Source organism: Triturus cristatus, chromosome 12 (genome assembly GCF_964204655.1).
Source record: "Triturus cristatus chromosome 12, aTriCri1.1, whole genome shotgun sequence".
In the NCBI taxonomy this organism is placed as follows: domain Eukaryota; kingdom Metazoa; phylum Chordata; class Amphibia; order Caudata; family Salamandridae; genus Triturus; species Triturus cristatus.
Window position 1 is genome coordinate 816,280,240 of NC_140595.1, and position 18,205 is coordinate 816,298,444.

Sequence of the window (18,205 nt, forward strand, 5' to 3'; positions counted from 1 at the left end):
CATGCTCACTGCGGCTTGTAGCCAGCCCGTGACAAAGCGAGCCTACATGCATGCAACCAGTCAGACATGACATGCTCACTGCAGCTTGTAGCTAGCCTCGGACAAAGCAGGCCTGCATGCATGCAACCACTCATACATGACATGCTCACTGAGGCTTGTAGCCAGCCTCGGACAAAGGAGGCCTGCCATACATGCAACCAATCACACATCACATGCTCACTGAGGCTTGTAGCCAGCCTCAGACAATGGGGGCCTGCTGTGCATGCAACCAGTCATTAATGACATGCTCACTGTGGCTTGTAGCAAGCATCGGACAAAGTGGGCCTGAATGCATGCAACCACTCAGACATGATATGCTTACTGTGGATTGTAATCAGTCTTGTGCGAAGCAGGCCAGCCGTGGATGCAACAAGTTATAAGTTATACATGACATGCTCACTACGACTTGTAGCCAGCCTTGGAGAAAGGAGGACTGCATGCATGCAACCAATCACACATGACATGCTCACTGCGGCTTGTAGCCAGCCTCAGACAATGGGGGCCTGCTGTGCATGCAACCAGTCAGACATGACATGCTCACTGCGGCTTGTAGCCATCCTCGGACAAAGCAGGCCTGCCTTGCATGCAACCAACTGGACTATGCATACTTGCTCCAGCTTTTAACAGTCCCAAAGAAGTCGTCAAAGGAAAAATGCACACATGATCCAACTTTTAACCAGTCCCAGAAGATGAAGCCACCAAATGGACAATGCACGCAAGGTACCGCTTTTAACCGGTCCTAGACAAAGAAGGCAAGCATTGCATGTCACCAATCGTGCAATGCATACCCGCTCCGAGTAGTAACTAATCCCAGAGGAAGCAGGTGGGCCCTGCGTGCCGACAACTGGGCAAGACAAGAACACAGCAAGAGCACACTGGTGGCAAGGCGCACAATAGAAAAAACAAGAAACAATAACAATAGGAAGTGGTAATAGATAGCACTTTAAGGCACTGTGACGGTGAGTATTACACACGCCCAAAGCAGTTCGGACTCGTATCGCTGTTTTGCTGAATTGAATGCTTTGCAGTAATGGATACTCGTACTCTGGCTAACTTAAGGCAAACTAGGCCTCAGACTCCATCTCTACTGTGATGTTTCATTGTACCACGTGAATAGGCTTGTATTTTTATGTCTCACTAGAATAAAAATTAAATATGTTCCACAAAGAAGGATGAAGATGTTCACAGACTGTTCTGAATAAAGTGCACACATCCAAGGTTGGACCTCACGGCCCCGGGCGCAATCGCATCCTATGCAACTCCTTCGGTTTCAGAACAAGAGGTTTCTTCTGAGAAGCTCCAAGTAGTAGGATTACGAGAATCTTCAGTATGTGTTCAGTTGTGAATCTGTCACTTTTGCTTTACTCGGACTAGTTAGGAGCCTGTGAACCATATACTGCTGTAGTAAAAGTATGAAATCCTTTGTTTAGAACCCTGAATAATAGTACGAATTCTTGATGCAAGAGAGTTCTTTCCCCTTACATTAGCAGGCGAATTTATGCTTAATTTCTTCCCTATTTTAATTCTATTTTACTGCTCTAAACTTTGAGTTCTTCATTGATTCTTAGCTGTAAGTGAGACTACATTGAATTAATTCCTGTATGACTACATTTCTTCAAATAAATCCTTCAAGGGAGAGGCTCCGTAGTCTGCCATTCTTCTACGACCACATGTTTTTGACACTCATGTTAGTTGAGATTGCCGCCTTTAACTTCCTAGATTGAGACAGCTCTAGTGGCGTCCCTGGGGGTGGGAGGGCACTGTTTTTAAGGGCAGCGGAGGTGAGCAAGTTGTGTCTGTCCAGATACAACGCCCCTACTTCCGAGAAGAAGTCTTCCGTGGGCCGCCAGGCAAGAGAAGAAGAATGGAGGAGAGAGGATAAGAACAGGGGAAAGAGAGGACAAGAACAGGGGGAAAAGAGGATGTTAGACTTGGCATCTTTTGGCATGTGTCCCCTGAGTGTTTTGCTTTCTGACCTCCCGGTTCTGACGCTGTACTGGCTTACTGTTTCTGCACACTTTTCTCACTGCTAATCAGTGGTAAAGTGCAAGTGCTCCTGTGGTAAAATGTGTCATGGATTGGTGTTTACACGATTGGCCTGTTTGATTTATGTGTCAGTCCCTCGTAAAGTGCACTGCGTGTGCCAGGGCCTGTGAATCAGATGCCGTTGGTGTGCTGCAGCACGGGATTGTGCCACCCACACAAACGGCCCGTAAAAGGTAACGCAGACCCGCCATTGCGGAGTCTGCGCGCAGTTTGTAACTGCCATGTCGACTTGGCCAGTGCCCACACTTGCCAGTCCCTCACCTTCCGTTTTCTTACATGTCAGCCACCCCTAAGGTAGGCCCAAGGTACCCCTGTGGGCCGGGTGCAGTGTATGCGAAAGGTAGGACATGCCCTGGTGTGTGTGGCTTGTCCTGATAGTGAACTACGGCCAATATCGTTTTTTGCTATTGTAAGGCTACCTATTCCCCATTGGACAGAATGGAGAGTTTGTTTATAACATCTTAAAAACGTAACTGGTCCGGGGAATTAGGTAGGAATATAAAGTTAAGTATGCCTGAACTCAGAATCTAAAGATGCATCTTTTAGTGAAGGTGATTTTTACATTCTGTGTTTGAAAGTATCACTTTTAGAAAGTAGGTATTTTCTTGCTCAGTCATCCTGTGTGCCTCATTTGGAATGTGGATTGCCTGTCTGGGTTTTGGATGACAGAAGGCTGGGGAGCAGGAGTGGCTCCAGATAATCTAGGTGGGTCAGAAAAGGGCTGAATAGACCTGGGCAGCAATTGGGGAAGGGGAAGGAGATTCCCTTGCACCTCAAAGGGCCTGGTCTGCCTCTGACCATGTTGTCTCCGCCTCCTACCAGGAAGTCACACCAGAGAAGGCAGAACTGGCTCTGGCTGGGCACAGACACTCTCTGCCTAAGAGATCAAAAGATTTTGGGATATAAATATTGGGGCCCAGACCCCTGATTTTTAGAACTCTTTTGGAACAAGAAGACTGCCAAGAAGAAGAGTCAGACAAGCTGTGAGGAGGAACTACCACTTTGCTGTGTGCTTTGCTGTGTTATCCTGCAGTGTCTGCTTCTGTCTTGGGCAGTGAAAGGACTGGACTGAACTTTCTGCAATCTACTTTGTGAGTTTCTCCAAGGGCTTGTGGTAGAGCTTGCCCCCTGTTCAAGAAGTCTCAGGAACAGCAAAGACTTCAAGCTCTTCTGCCCTCAGCACTGGGGACTGTGTGTTTTGTGCTGCAACAGAAGAAAAGCAACCCGACGACGTCTACGATGCCGCTGGCGACTCCATGTCCTGAAGGCACCGCAGAGAGCACTACCACAATGCCGCACCGTGACCCTGGTCTCACAGACGACGCCTGCTGATGCCGCCACCGAGCTGCTGCTCGCACCGCAACCTGTGGGCACAGCCTCGCGACGACGTCTTGGTATCCCCGATGACGATGCTCCACGCCGAAATCTACGCCACTGCTTGCACCGTGGTTCGAGGGCACCGCTCGTAAAGTTACATGACTTATCGCAGTCATCTCACACCACAGCCTTGGCCTACCGACGCCGGCACCATCGACTCCAGTTCGTCAGCCGACGACAGTGCTTCAGCCACGACAACGCCGCTGCTTGCACCATGACCTGCCAGCACCCCAACGAGTACCACCTGCGCCTCGCACCGCGACCCTGGTCTCACCGACGCCACCATCAGACGCCGCCATCAGATGCCGCCATCGAGCCGCTGCTCGCACCCTGCCCTGAGGGCGCCACATGCCGCACTGCTGCACTTCGCACCGCAGCACCAGAAGCCTGCTGACGCCAGTGCTCCTGACTTCAACAGACGGGAGTTCGACCTGCAACGCGTGTGACTTCAAGGGCCCCGACGACTCCTGCACCGACCTCTGGAACCGACACCTGTGGACGCCATACTTTCGGAAGCTCAACGAGAGGTCGCCGACACCTTGCATTTCTAAAAGGTAGTGTTTGTGGGTCTTCCCAACACCGTAGCTGGCCCGCGACGCCACAGTCAGCCAGAACTGTTTGGATTTGTTTACTTATGATGTCGTGATAGCCCTGGACGGAGCTATTGACATCGAGGAACTATTTTTCAAGCATATTTTGATAATTGAAGATTTTTAAGTAAAGTATTGTGGATTTTTATCGTTTTTGGTCTTGTCTTAAATATATAAAAATATTGGATATTTTTCTAACTGGTGTGGTGTCCTTTTGTAGTGCTTACACTGTATTACTGTTAGTTATGTGCAAATGCTTTACACACTGCCTTTAAGATAAGCCTGACTGCCCGTGCCAAGCTACCTAGGGGGTGAGCAGGGGTTATTTTAGGAGTGTAACTTCCTTATCCTGACTAAAGTGGTGGTTTCTGCACGTCTTTGGCACATGCCCTCGCCGACCAAAAATCCCATTTCTAACAGAGGACAAAAACAGAGGAAAGAGAGGACAAAAACAGAGGAAAGAGGACAAAAACAGGAGAGAGAAGACAGAAACAGGAGAAACAGAGGACACAAACAGGGGATAGAGAGGACAAAAACAGGGGAGAGAGGACAAGAACATGGGAGAGAGGACAAGAACAGGAGAGAGAGAACAAAAACAGGGAAGAGAGGACAAAAACAGGGGAGAGAGGACAAAAACAGGGGAAGGAGGGGACAAGAACAGGGGAAAGAGGGGACAAGAACAGGGGAAAGAGGGGACAAGAACAGGGGAAAGAGGGGACAAGAACCGGGGAAAAAGGACAAAAACAGGGGAAAGAGAGGACAAAAACAGAGGAGAGGGGAGAAGAACAGGGGAAAGAGAGGACAAGAAAAGGGGAGAGAAAGGACAAGAAAAGGGGAGAGAGAGGACAAGAACAGGGGGAAGAGAGGACAAGAACTGGGGGGAGAGAGAACAAGAACAGGGGGGGAGAGGGAGAACAAGAACAGGGGAGAGGAGGAGAGAACAAGGACAGAGGAGAGTGCATGCAGTACCGGGACTGAAAAATAAAAAAAGAGAATGGAAAAACAGAGAACAGAGTAAGAAAGGGCCCAAGGAGACAGCGAGAAAGATGAGAGAAGGGACAAGTGGAGGAGGGTGAAATAAGAGCCGAAGGGGTGGGAGGCAGACCTGGGACAGAGGGAAAGGCACAGCACAGAGGGCAGGAGAGAGGAAGGAAGAGAGGCAGGAGAAAAGACAGAAGGGTTAAAAAGAATGCAGTGAAAAGGAGTGATAGGAACGAGTGATCGAGCTGGGACAGGCTCAGAAGGGACAGAGGGAGGAAAAAAAGGGCAGGGCGAAAAATGGGAGCAGACCAGAGAGTTGAGAGACAAGGGAATGAACCTCCAGGAAGTGCAGAAGAGTGGTTTCTTACTTGGAGCGGACATGGTTGGTTCAGCTCTCCGCTTCCTTCGGCCTCTCTTCTGGAGCCTCTTCTCTCGGTCCCTCTCCGGTCTGTGTCCTCCTCTCGAGCCTCTCTTCTGCGGCCTCGTTTATTTCCCTTCCGTCCCTCCTTCGCTGCTCCTCGGCGCTCGTAGAGGCTCTGACTCACCGCCGGGCCCTGTGGGAGCAGAGACGGGAGAGGTGAAGCTCTGGGCAGGGCAGGTGAAACCAGCAGGTGCGTCTCAGGTCCGAGGCGGGCGGGGACACGGGCCCAGGGCGGCCGCTTCACCGCCCTATCTACCGGGAGTACTGCAGGGGACACCCCCTCCCCTATCTACAGGAGTACTGCGGGGGACACCACCTCCCCTATTCACCTGGGTACTGCAGGGGGCACTCTCGTCTCCTATCCATCGGGGTACTGCAGGAGACACCCCCTGCCCTATCCACAGGGGTACTGCAGGGGGCACACCCTCCTCTATCCACCAGGTACTGCGAGGGACACCCCCTCCACTATCTACAGGGGTACTGCGGGGTACACCCCCTCCACTATCTACAGGGGTACTGCAGGGGCACCCCCTCCACTATCCACAGGGTACTGCAGGGGGCACCCCATCCACCATCTACAGGGGTACTGCGGGGGACACCCCTCCACTATCTACGGGGGTACTTCGAGGGACACCTCCTCCACTATCTACGGGGGTACTGCAGGGGGGTATCCCTCCCCTATCTACGGGGGTACTGCGGGGGACATCTACAGAGGTACTGCAGGGGGTACCCCCTCCACTACCTATAGGGTGCTGCGGGGGACAACCCCTCCACTATCTAAGGGGGTACCCCCTCCCCTATCTACGGGGGTACTGCGCGGGAAATCTACGGGGGTACTGCGTGGGACACCCCCTCCACTATCTATGGGGATACTGCAGGGGACACCCCCTCCACTATCTATGGTGTACTGCGGGGGACACCCCCTCCCCTATCTACCAGGGTACTTCAGGGGCACCCCCTCCACTATCTACCGGGGTACTGCAGGGGACACCCCTCCCCTATCTACCAGGGTCCTGCGGGGGGCACTCCCCTCTTCTATCCACCGGGGTACTGCAGGGGACACGCACCCTCTATGAACCGGGGTACTGCAGGGGCACCCCCTCCACTATCTACAGGGTACTGCGGGGGACACCCCCTCCACTATCTACGGGGTACTGCAGGGGACACCCTCTCCCCTATCTACAGGGGTACTGAGGGGGGCACCCCCTCAACTATCAACAGGGGTACTGCAGGGGGCAACCCCCTCCCCCAAATGAGCCCAATGCGAGGCAGGATCACCTTTCACACTATGAAACCTTTACTGCCCACCATAGAATGTAAAAATGTAAATGGCACGTGAAAATCTGACACTGTGGGGGCGGGGGCAACTCCTAAGAGCGCAGGAGAAAGAGGGGACATTTCGGAGGCATTATCGACAGCACAACAACCCCAGATTAGCAGGTCACGCTGGACGAGGGGAGGGGGTACCGTACAGTACTCTGTCAGACTGGGGATCAGACCCCAAGAATTCACGGAACGAGAGAGTACAGCTGACCCCTAACAGAGGCCGACGAGCGGCGATAGAAGAACAGTAACCCCTCACCCGGGAGAAAGGAGGGGTGTGGGGGACAGACATCGGAGGGTTCCTTGGCTATGTATGTTATGTTGGTTGCTCGCATAGCGCTTATGACAGCCTAAGGCTGCTTCTACGCGCAGGCGGAGCTCAGGAATGACGTGAGGAGGAAACAGACAGGAGAGATGCAAGAGGGAAACACGGGCTAGTAAGGAGTAGCGCTTATGCTGCACTAAGGCTGTTTCTATGCGCAGGAGAGGAACTGAGCGGACCGAGTGAGTGATACCAGAGAGGGGTGTTAAGGGCCCTCCGAGGTGCAGCTGTGAGAGACTGTAAAAGGGGGTACATGAGGGCTTCTGGGCGCTGAGTGGAGCTATCGATACAACATGGGCTCCAATGACACTGGACGTCAGACCCGAGAGGCCGATTCGGGGAGACCGGACTGAAAACCAGAGAGCTGCAAACAGGTACCGGGCAAGAAAAGAAACACGTAAAACATGTGAAGGGACCCTGAGAGTTCAGTTACATGGAAGTAGGGCTGCACACTCAGTGACAGACTGGGGTCAGACCCCAAGAGTTCACTTGTACAGACATAGGCCTGCACACCCAGCGATTAGACTCAGACCCCGAGACATCTGACTGCACACCCAGAGACTAGAATCAGAGCCTGAGAGTTCACTTGCACGGAAATAGGACTGCACACCCAGAGAGTAGAATCCGACCCTGAGAGTTCACATGTACAGACACAGGACTGCACACCCAGAGACTACAATCAGACCCCGAGAGTTCACTTGTACGGACATAGGACTGCACACCCAGAGACTAGAATCAGACCCCGAGAGCTCACTTGTACAGACATCTGACTGAACAGCCAGAGACCAGAATCAGACCCTGAGAGTTCACTTGTACAGACATAGGACTGCACACCCAGGGACTAGAATCAAACCCCAAGAGTTCACTTGTACAGATATAGGACTGCACACCCAGAGACTAGAATCAGACCCGAGAGTTCACTTGTACAGACACAGGATTGCACAGCCAGAGAGTAGAATCAGACCCCGAGAGTTCACTTGCACGGACATAGGACTGCACACCCAGAGACTAGAATCAGACCCGGAGAGTTCACTTGCACGGAAATAGGACTGTACACCCAGAGACTAGAATCAGACCCTGAGAGTTCACATGCACGGACATAGGACTGCACACCCAGAGATTAGAATCAGACCGGGAGAGTTCACTTGTACAAACACAGGACTGCACACCCAGAGAGTAGAATCCGACCCTGAGAGTTCACATGTACAGACACAGGACTGCACATCCAGAGACTAGAATCAGACCCCAAGAGTTCACTTGTACAGACACAGGACTGCTCAGCCAGAGACTAGAATCAGACCCCGAGAGTTCACTTGTACAGACATAGGACTGCACACCCCGAGACTAGAATCAGACCCTGAGAGTTCACTTGTACAGACACAGGACTGCTCAGCCAGAGACTAGAATCAGACCCCGAGAGTTCACTTGTACAGACATAGGACTGCACACCCCGAGACTAGAATCAGACCCCGAGAGTTCACTTGTACAGATATAGGACTGCACAGTCAGAGGCTAGAATCAGACCCTGAGAGTTCACTTGTACAGACACAGGGCTGCACACCCAGAGACTAGAATCAGACCCTGAGAGTTCACTTGTACAGATATAGGACTGCACACCCTGAGACTAGAATCAGACCCCAAGAGTTCACTTTTACAGACACAGGGCTCCACAGCCAGAGACCAGAATCAGACCCTGAGAGTTCACTTCTACGGACATAGGACTGCACAACCAGAGACTTGAATCAGACCCCAAGAGTTCACTTGTACAGACATAGGCCTGCACACCCAGAGATTAGAATCAGACCCCGAGAGTTCACTTGTACAGACATAGGACTGCACACCACGAGACTAGAATCAGACCCCGAGAGTTCACTTGTACATACATAGAACTGCACAACCAGACACTAGAATCAGACCCTGAGAGTTCACTTGTACAGACATAGGACTGTACACCCAGAGACTATTATCAGACCCTGAGAGTTCACTTGTACAGACATAGGACTGCACAGCCAGAGACTAAAATCAGACCCCAAGAGTTCACTTGTACAGACATAGGACTGCACAGCCAGAGACTAGAATCAGACCCAGAGAGTTCTACTGTGCAGATTTAGGACTAAACAGCCACAGACTAGAGTCATACCCCGAGAGTTCAATTGTACAGATTTAGGACTAAACAGCTAGAGACTAGAATCAGACCCCGAGAGTTCACTTGTACAGACATAGGACTGCACACCACGAGACTAGAATCAGACCCCGAGAGTTCACTTGTACAGACATAGGACTGCACACCACGAGACTAGAATCAGACCCGAGACTTCACTTGTACAGACATAGGACTGCACAACCAGACACTAGAATCAGACCCTGAGAGTTCACTTGTACGGACATAGGACTGTACACCCAGAGACTATTATCAGACCCTGAGAGTTCACTTGTACAGACATAGGACTGCACACCCAGAGACTAGAATCAGACCCCAAGAGTTCACTTGTACAGACATAGGACTGCACACCCAGGGACTAGAATCAGACCCCAAGAGTTCACTTGTACAGACATAGTACTGCACACCGAGAGACTAGAATCAGACCCCAAGACTTCACTTGTACATACACAGGACTGCACACCCAGAGAGTAGAATCAGACCCCGAGAGTTCACTTGTACAGACATAGTACTGCACACCGAGAGACTAGAATCAGACCCCAAGACTTCACTTGTCCATACACAGGACTGCACACCCAGAGAGTAGAATCAGACCCCGAGAGTTCACTTGTACAGACATAGTACTGCACACCGAGAGACTAGAATCAGACCCCAAGACTTCACTTGTACATACACAGGACTGCACACCCAGAGAGTAGAATCAGACCCCGAGAGTTCACTTGTACAGACACAGGACTGCACACCCAGGGAGTAGAATCAGACCCTGAGAGTTCACTTGTAAAGACAGAAGACTGGACACTCAGAGACTAGAATCAGACTCCGAGAGTTCACTTGTACAGACACAGAGCTGCATACCCAGAGAGTAGAATCGGACCCCGAGAGTTCACTTGTACAGACATAGTACTGCACACCGAGAGACTAGAATCAGACCCCAAGACTTCACTTGTACATACACAGGACTGCACACCCAGAGAGTAGAATCAGACCCCGAGAGTTCACTTGTACAGACATAGTACTGCACACCGAGAGACTAGAATCAGACCCCAAGACTTCACTTGTACATACACAGGACTGCACACCCAGAGAGTAGAATCAGACCCCGAGAGTTCACTTGTACAGACACAGGATTGCACAGCCAGAGAGTAGAATCAGACCCCGAGAGTTCACTTGTACAGACACAGGACTGCACACCCAGGGAGTAGAATCAGACCCTGAGAGTTCACTTGTAAAGACAGAAGACTGGACACTCAGAGACTAGAATCAGACTCCGAGAGTTCACTTGTACAGACACAGGATTGCACAGCCAGAGAGTAGAATCAGACCCCGAGAGTTCACTTGCACGGACATAGGACTGCACACCCAGAGACTAGAATCAGACCCGGAGAGTTCACTTGCACGGAAATAGGACTGTACACCCAGAGACTAGAATCAGACCCTGAGAGTTCACATGTACGGACATAGGACTGCACACCCAGAGATTAGAATCAGACCGGGAGAGTTCACTTGTACAAACACAGGACTGCACACCCAGAGAGTAGAATCCGACCCTGAGAGTTCACATGTACAGACACAGGACTGCACATCCAGAGACTAGAATCAGACCCCAAGAGTTCACTTGTACAGACACAGGACTGCTCAGCCAGAGACTAGAATCAGACCCCGAGAGTTCACTTGTACATACATAGAACTGCACAACCAGACACTAGAATCAGACCCTGAGAGTTCACTTGTACAGACATAGGACTGTACACCCAGAGACTATTATCAGACCCTGAGAGTTCACTTGTACAGACATAGGACTGCACAGCCAGAGACTAAAATCAGACCCCAAGAGTTCACTTTTACAGACACAGGGCTGCACAGCCAGAGACCAGAATCAGACCCTGAGAGTTCACTTCTACGGACATAGGACTGCACAACCAGAGACTTGAATCAGACCCCAAGAGTTTACTTGTACAGACATAGGCCTGCACATCCAGAGATTAGAATCAGACCCCGAGAGTTCACTTGTACAGACATAGGACTGCACACCACGAGACTAGAATCAGACCCCGAGAGTTCACTTGTACATACATAGAACTGCACAACCAGACACTAGAATCAGACCCTGAGAGTTCACTTGTACAGACATAGGACTGTACACCCAGAGACTATTATCAGACCCTGAGAGTTCACTTGTACAGACATAGGACTGCACAGCCAGAGACTAAAATCAGACCCCAAGAGTTCACTTGTACAGACATAGGACTGCACAGCCAGAGACTAGAATCAGACCCAGAGAGTTCTACTGTGCAGATTTAGGACTAAACAGCCAGAGACTAGAGTCATACCCCGAGAGTTCAATTGTACAGATTTAGGACTAAACAGCTAGAGACTAGAATCAGACCCCGAGAGTTCACTTGTACAGACATAGGACTGCACACCACGAGACTAGAATCAGACCCCGAGAGTTCACTTGTACAGACATAGGACTGCACACCACGAGACTAGAATCAGACCCGAGACTTCACTTGTACAGACATAGGACTGCACAACCAGACACTAGAATCAGACCCTGAGAGTTCACTTGTACGGACATAGGACTGTACACCCAGAGACTATTATCAGACCCTGAGAGTTCACTTGTACAGACATAGGACTGCACACCCAGAGACTAGAATCAGACCCCAAGAGTTCACTTGTACAGACATAGGACTGCACACCCAGGGACTAGAATCAGACCCCAAGAGTTCACTTGTACAGACATAGTACTGCACACCGAGAGACTAGAATCAGACCCCAAGACTTCACTTGTACATACACAGGACTGCACACCCAGAGAGTAGAATCAGACCCCGAGAGTTCACTTGTACAGACATAGTACTGCACACCGAGAGACTAGAATCAGACCCCAAGACTTCACTTGTCCATACACAGGACTGCACACCCAGAGAGTAGAATCAGACCCCGAGAGTTCACTTGTACAGACATAGTACTGCACACCGAGAGACTAGAATCAGACCCCAAGACTTCACTTGTACATACACAGGACTGCACACCCAGAGAGTAGAATCAGACCCCGAGAGTTCACTTGTACAGACACAGGACTGCACACCCAGGGAGTAGAATCAGACCCTGAGAGTTCACTTGTAAAGACAGAAGACTGGACACTCAGAGACTAGAATCAGACTCCGAGAGTTCACTTGTACAGACACAGAGCTGCATACCCAGAGAGTAGAATCGGACCCCGAGAGTTCACTTGTACAGACATAGTACTGCACACCGAGAGACTAGAATCAGACCCCAAGACTTCACTTGTACATACACAGGACTGCACACCCAGAGAGTAGAATCAGACCCCGAGAGTTCACTTGTACAGACATAGTACTGCACACCGAGAGACTAGAATCAGACCCCAAGACTTCACTTATACATACACAGGACTGCACACCCAGAGAGTAGAATCAGACCCCGAGAGTTCACTTGTACAGACACAGGATTGCACAGCCAGAGAGTAGAATCAGACCCCGAGAGTTCACTTGTACAGACACAGGACTGCACACCCAGGGAGTAGAATCAGACCCTGAGAGTTCACTTGTAAAGACAGAAGACTGGACACTCAGAGACTAGAATCAGACTCCGAGAGTTCACTTGTACAGACACAGGATTGCACAGCCAGAGAGTAGAATCAGACCCCGAGAGTTCACTTGCACGGACATAGGACTGCACACCCAGAGACTAGAATCAGACCCGGAGAGTTCACTTGCACGGAAATAGGACTGTACACCCAGAGACTAGAATCAGACCCTGAGAGTTCACATGTACGGACATAGGACTGCACACCCAGAGATTAGAATCAGACCGGGAGAGTTCACTTGTACAAACACAGGACTGCACACCCAGAGAGTAGAATCCGACCCTGAGAGTTCACATGTACAGACACAGGACTGCACATCCAGAGACTAGAATCAGACCCCAAGAGTTCACTTGTACAGACACAGGACTGCTCAGCCAGAGACTAGAATCAGACCCCGAGAGTTCACTTGTACAGACATAGGACTGCACACCCAGGGACTAGAATCAAACCCCAAGAGTTCACTTGTACAGATATAGGACTGCACACCCAGAGACTAGAATCAGACCCGAGAGTTCACTTGTACAGACACAGGATTGCACAGCCAGAGAGTAGAATCAGACCCCGAGAGTTCACTTGCACGGACATAGGACTGCACACCCAGAGACTAGAATCAGACCCGGAGAGTTCACTTGCACGGAAATAGGACTGTACACCCAGAGACTAGAATCAGACCCTGAGAGTTCACATGTACGGACATAGGACTGCACACCCAGAGATTAGAATCAGACCGGGAGAGTTCACTTGTACAAACACAGGACTGCACACCCAGAGAGTAGAATTCGACCCTGAGAGTTCACATGTACAGACACAGGACTGCACATCCAGAGAATAGAATCAGACCCCAAGAGTTCACTTGTACAGACACAGGACTGCTCAGCCAGAGACTAGAATCAGACCCCGAGAGTTCACTTGTACAGACATAGGACTGCACACCCCGAGACTAGAATCAGACCCCGAGAGTTCACTTGTACAGATATAGGACTGCACAGTCAGAGGCTAGAATCAGACCCTGAGAGTTCACTTGTACAGACACAGGGCTGCACACCCAGAGACTAGAATCAGACCCTGAGAGTTCACTTGTACAGATATAGGACTGCACACCCTGAGACTAGAATCAGACCCCAAGAGTTCACTTTTACAGACACAGGGCTGCACAGCCAGAGACCAGAATCAGACCCTGAGAGTTCACTTCTACGGACATAGGACTGCACAACCAGAGACTTGAATCAGACCCCAAGAGTTCACTTGTACAGACATAGGCCTGCACACCCAGAGATTAGAATCAGACCCCGAGAGTTCACTTGTACAGACATAGGACTGCACACCACGAGACTAGAATCAGACCCCGAGAGTTCACTTGTACATACATAGAACTGCACAACCAGACACTAGAATCAGACCCTGAGAGTTCACTTGTACAGACATAGGACTGTACACCCAGAGACTATTATCAGACCCTGAGAGTTCACTTGTACAGACATAGGACTGCACAGCCAGAGACTAAAATCAGACCCCAAGAGTTCACTTGTACAGACATAGGACTGCACAGCCAGAGACTAGAATCAGACCCAGAGAGTTCTACTGTACAGAGTTAGGACTAAACAGCCAGAGACTAGAGTCATACCCCGAGAGTTCAATTGTACAGATTTAGGACTAAACAGCCAGAGACTAGAATCAGACCCCGAGAGTTCACTTGTACAGACATAGGACTGCACACCACGAGACTAGAATCAGACCCCGAGAGTTCACTTGTACAGACATAGGACTGCACACCACGAGACTAGAATCAGACCCGAGACTTCACTTGTACAGACATAGGACTGCACAACCAGACACTAGAATCAGACCCTGAGAGTTCACTTGTACGGACATAGGACTGTACACCCAGAGACTATTATCAGACCCTGAGAGTTCACTTGTACAGACATAGGACTGCACACCCAGAGACTAGAATCAGACCCCAAGAGTTCACTTGTACAGACATAGGACTGCACACCCAGGGACTAGAATCAGACCCCAAGAGTTCACTTGTACAGACATAGTACTGCACACCGAGAGACTAGAATCAGACCCCAAGACTTCACTTGTACATACACAGGACTGCACACCCAGAGAGTAGAATCAGACCCCGAGAGTTCACTTGTACAGACATAGTACTGCACACCGAGAGACTAGAATCAGACCCCAAGACTTCACTTGTCCATACACAGGACTGCACACCCAGAGAGTAGAATCAGACCCCGAGAGTTCACTTGTACAGACACAGGATTGCACAGCCAGAGAGTAGAATCAGACCCCGAGAGTTCACTTGTACAGACACAGGACTGCACACCCAGGGAGTAGAATCAGACCCTGAGAGTTCACTTGTAAAGACAGAAGACTGGACACTCAGAGACTAGAATCAGACTCCGAGAGTTCACTTGTACAGACACAGAGCTGCATACCCAGAGAGTAGAATCGGACCCCGAGAGTTCACTTGTACAGACATAAGACTGCACACAACGAGACTAGAATCAGAGCCCGAGAGTTTACTTGTACGGACACAGGACTGCACACCCAGAGAGTAGAATCGGACCCCGAGAGTTCACTTGTACAGACATAAGACTGCACACCACGAGACTAGAATGAGACCCGAGAGTTTACTTGTACAGACACAGGACTGCACACCCAGAGAGTAGAATCAGACCCCGACAGTTCACTTGCCAAGTCGCCTGGTTGTTAAGAACAGTTGACAGTGTGAAAGGTGAGGACACACGTAGCAGCAAACGGTGCATTTGTATTTTTTTATTTATTTCCTTTTACAGCGCTTACAGTGGCGGTCAGCAGCTTCAGTGCACTATGCTCCTGAGGCCAATCTTTGCCAGGGTCTATTCCAGACCTTATTTTAATTTTATTGCCGATTTTTCCCACACCACTGACTGTGGGAGTCGGCTCAGACCTTTAACACCCTTTCTGATTAGCACTTCCTTATGTACCCACCCCACCCCATGGAAACCCCCCATACACTGTCACCTCCCGACCCCGTTGGAGAGCCCCACCCTGCTGGAACATGTTGACCCAGGCAGGAGGCCCAGCCCTCATAGCTGCTCTCTGAATCAGCTCAGAAGAATGCTGATTAATCTTTTCCCACCAAGCTCGTATATTTTTCTGATTTGGGGACCTCCAGCGCTTCACCGCATGTGGTTTAAATCCTCGCCCACAGGCCAGGGGGTGGGAACAAGGAGCCAGAGCCGTTATCAGGCCTTCTCGCGAGATCTTGTGGTGATGGGAGCACCGAGCAGTGTCAGGGGTCAATCTGCTCTTGCGCCCTACTGGCCCAGCCGGGATGCTGGGACCTGGGAGCGCGGTGATTGGTCACGGCTCCCTAGGTTCGCAGAACTATTCACTGCAGGTGTAGGTTCGCTCTAGCAGGTGATGTTTGTCCACTTTTTTTGTTTGTACTTAGACCTTTTATGTAGAGTGGAGCACGTCGCTGTCGACGTCAGAACACTGCATCCAAGTACACAAATACACAATGAATCAGCTTGCACCAACACTGCATGCAGGTAAAAAAACACACAGTAAGAACACTTGAAAGCGGCAGAAATATAGATGATGAATCATTTCCAGACATCACAGCGCGAGGCTGGCTGGTAACAATGGCCTTTCACCACCAGGCCTTTCAGAGTGTTTACCGCATAAGTTACTTCCTGCCTATCGAGAGCACAAATTAGATGTATTTCAGCTGCTCGTGTGCTGTGCTTATCTAGCTGAAAGTCAAGTAAACGTGACCTCACTTCCGGTGAATGGTCCCCTCTGCTGAAAGGACTGTTCAGCAGGAACTCATTCTTGGTATAAACACGGAAAAGGTCTGGCTGAGTGGTTTTTTTTTCCTAAATAGATTTGATCAACAATATATTCATGGGGATATCTCCTAGTACTGAGCATTAAAGTGATAAAGAAAATAATTAAACACTCCGGCGCATACAGGAAAAAAAACCTTTTTTACATAAAGGGTCAAACAAACAGAAATGAGAGGGTACACAAATTTCAACATCCAATAAACTAATGACCCAAAATTGCCCCACCAAGTCCATAGATAGGGCCAAAAGTACTGTTTGTCCACTATTACAAGAAGGCAGTTTGACCGGGAACAAATCTGTTGCTAACAAAATTATCTGTGCCTTGCAAAAGCCAAACTGGTTTCCAAGAAGCAAGTAGTGGACAGACATTGACGTTTCAGTCTCTTGCATAATTACTATGAGAGACCTTCCTCAGGACACTGCTTTGAAAAAAAATATCCTGTAGATTTAACAATTTTGTATCATCTGTCTTGGGGAAAAGGTGTAGCTTAAAGGTGAGGGCAGCTGACCTTGAGACTGGGGAACCAGGGAGTCTGGCGGGACGCTCAAACATCCTGTGATTCTGGGCAAATCACTTAGCCTCCCCGTGCCTAAAAATGAATATGTCCGTCTGTAATGCAACTGGTGCTCATGTAAAGTGCTCCAATCCCTTTGGGTCGAGTTTGCGCTATATAAAACTGCAAAAAAAGTGCTGAAACTTGCACATAGCAACTACAATCAGGCTTGTTTGGAATGTGAGCTCACAACAGTTCTTGTTATTGAAGCATGAAAAGTACGGATCTAACTCTGAAGAGGATTCTGATCAGCTAGGACACAAAGCGAGGTTCTGCGGCTCTGTTCCCAATTACCAATGTAAACAGACGTGACACAGTGCTCATCAGTGTCACCCCACACAATACCCGGGTTTATTCTTGCCTCTCATTACAGATATGACTGGGAAATAGTTTTTGTTGCACACATGCATCCATGAGATTATTTAGGAAAAATAATTATGCACCTGCTGTAAAACAAGGTATTTGACCAATGGTTTCTCGCTATGCATGCTCTCACTGCACAGGAATGTACAACTCCTTGATATACTCATGTGTACATTGTTTACTTCTAAAAGTAATACAAATATTTTGAAAAATGTAATTGCATTTGTATAGCGCTGCACATGCCTTAACGAAGCGTCGAGATGCATCGTGTGCTTGCTTGGAAGGATCTTATAGTCTACGTGGGAAGCTTCATGGTCTCTGACTCGAGTGACCAGAGCGGTGTCTTGTGTTTTGTGTCACAGGGCTTGAGTATGTGGTGACGAGAGGAAGAGTGTAACAAGAGGCCTCACAATATTATAAAGTGCCCAAAAGTGAGAGGGGTGAGGGACAGGAGTGTGTCCAGCGGGCCAGACTATGTGAAAGTCACCCAGTATACACACAGTTACCGTAGAGCGAGGGTGGTGATACCAATCCTGGATTCATCTTTGTCATGGCCCTCTTCCAAGACTT

At 49.7% G+C, this 18,205-nt stretch overlaps 1 protein-coding gene across 2 annotated transcripts in view; it reads right to left on the minus strand.

The window, feature by feature from the left end:
- The window catches only part of LOC146782966 (phospholipid scramblase 2-like), a 221,511-nt gene that overhangs the window by 106,884 nt on the left and 96,422 nt on the right, over nucleotides 1–18,205 (minus strand). For both annotated transcript variants that reach the window (XM_085640143.1, XM_085640144.1), the window contains exon 2: nucleotides 5,402–5,587. In XM_085640143.1, the coding sequence (XP_085496269.1) occupies nucleotides 5,402–5,414 (13 nt within the window). In that variant the 5' untranslated portion in view covers nucleotides 5,415–5,587. The remainder of the gene's footprint in view (nucleotides 1–5,401; nucleotides 5,588–18,205) is intronic.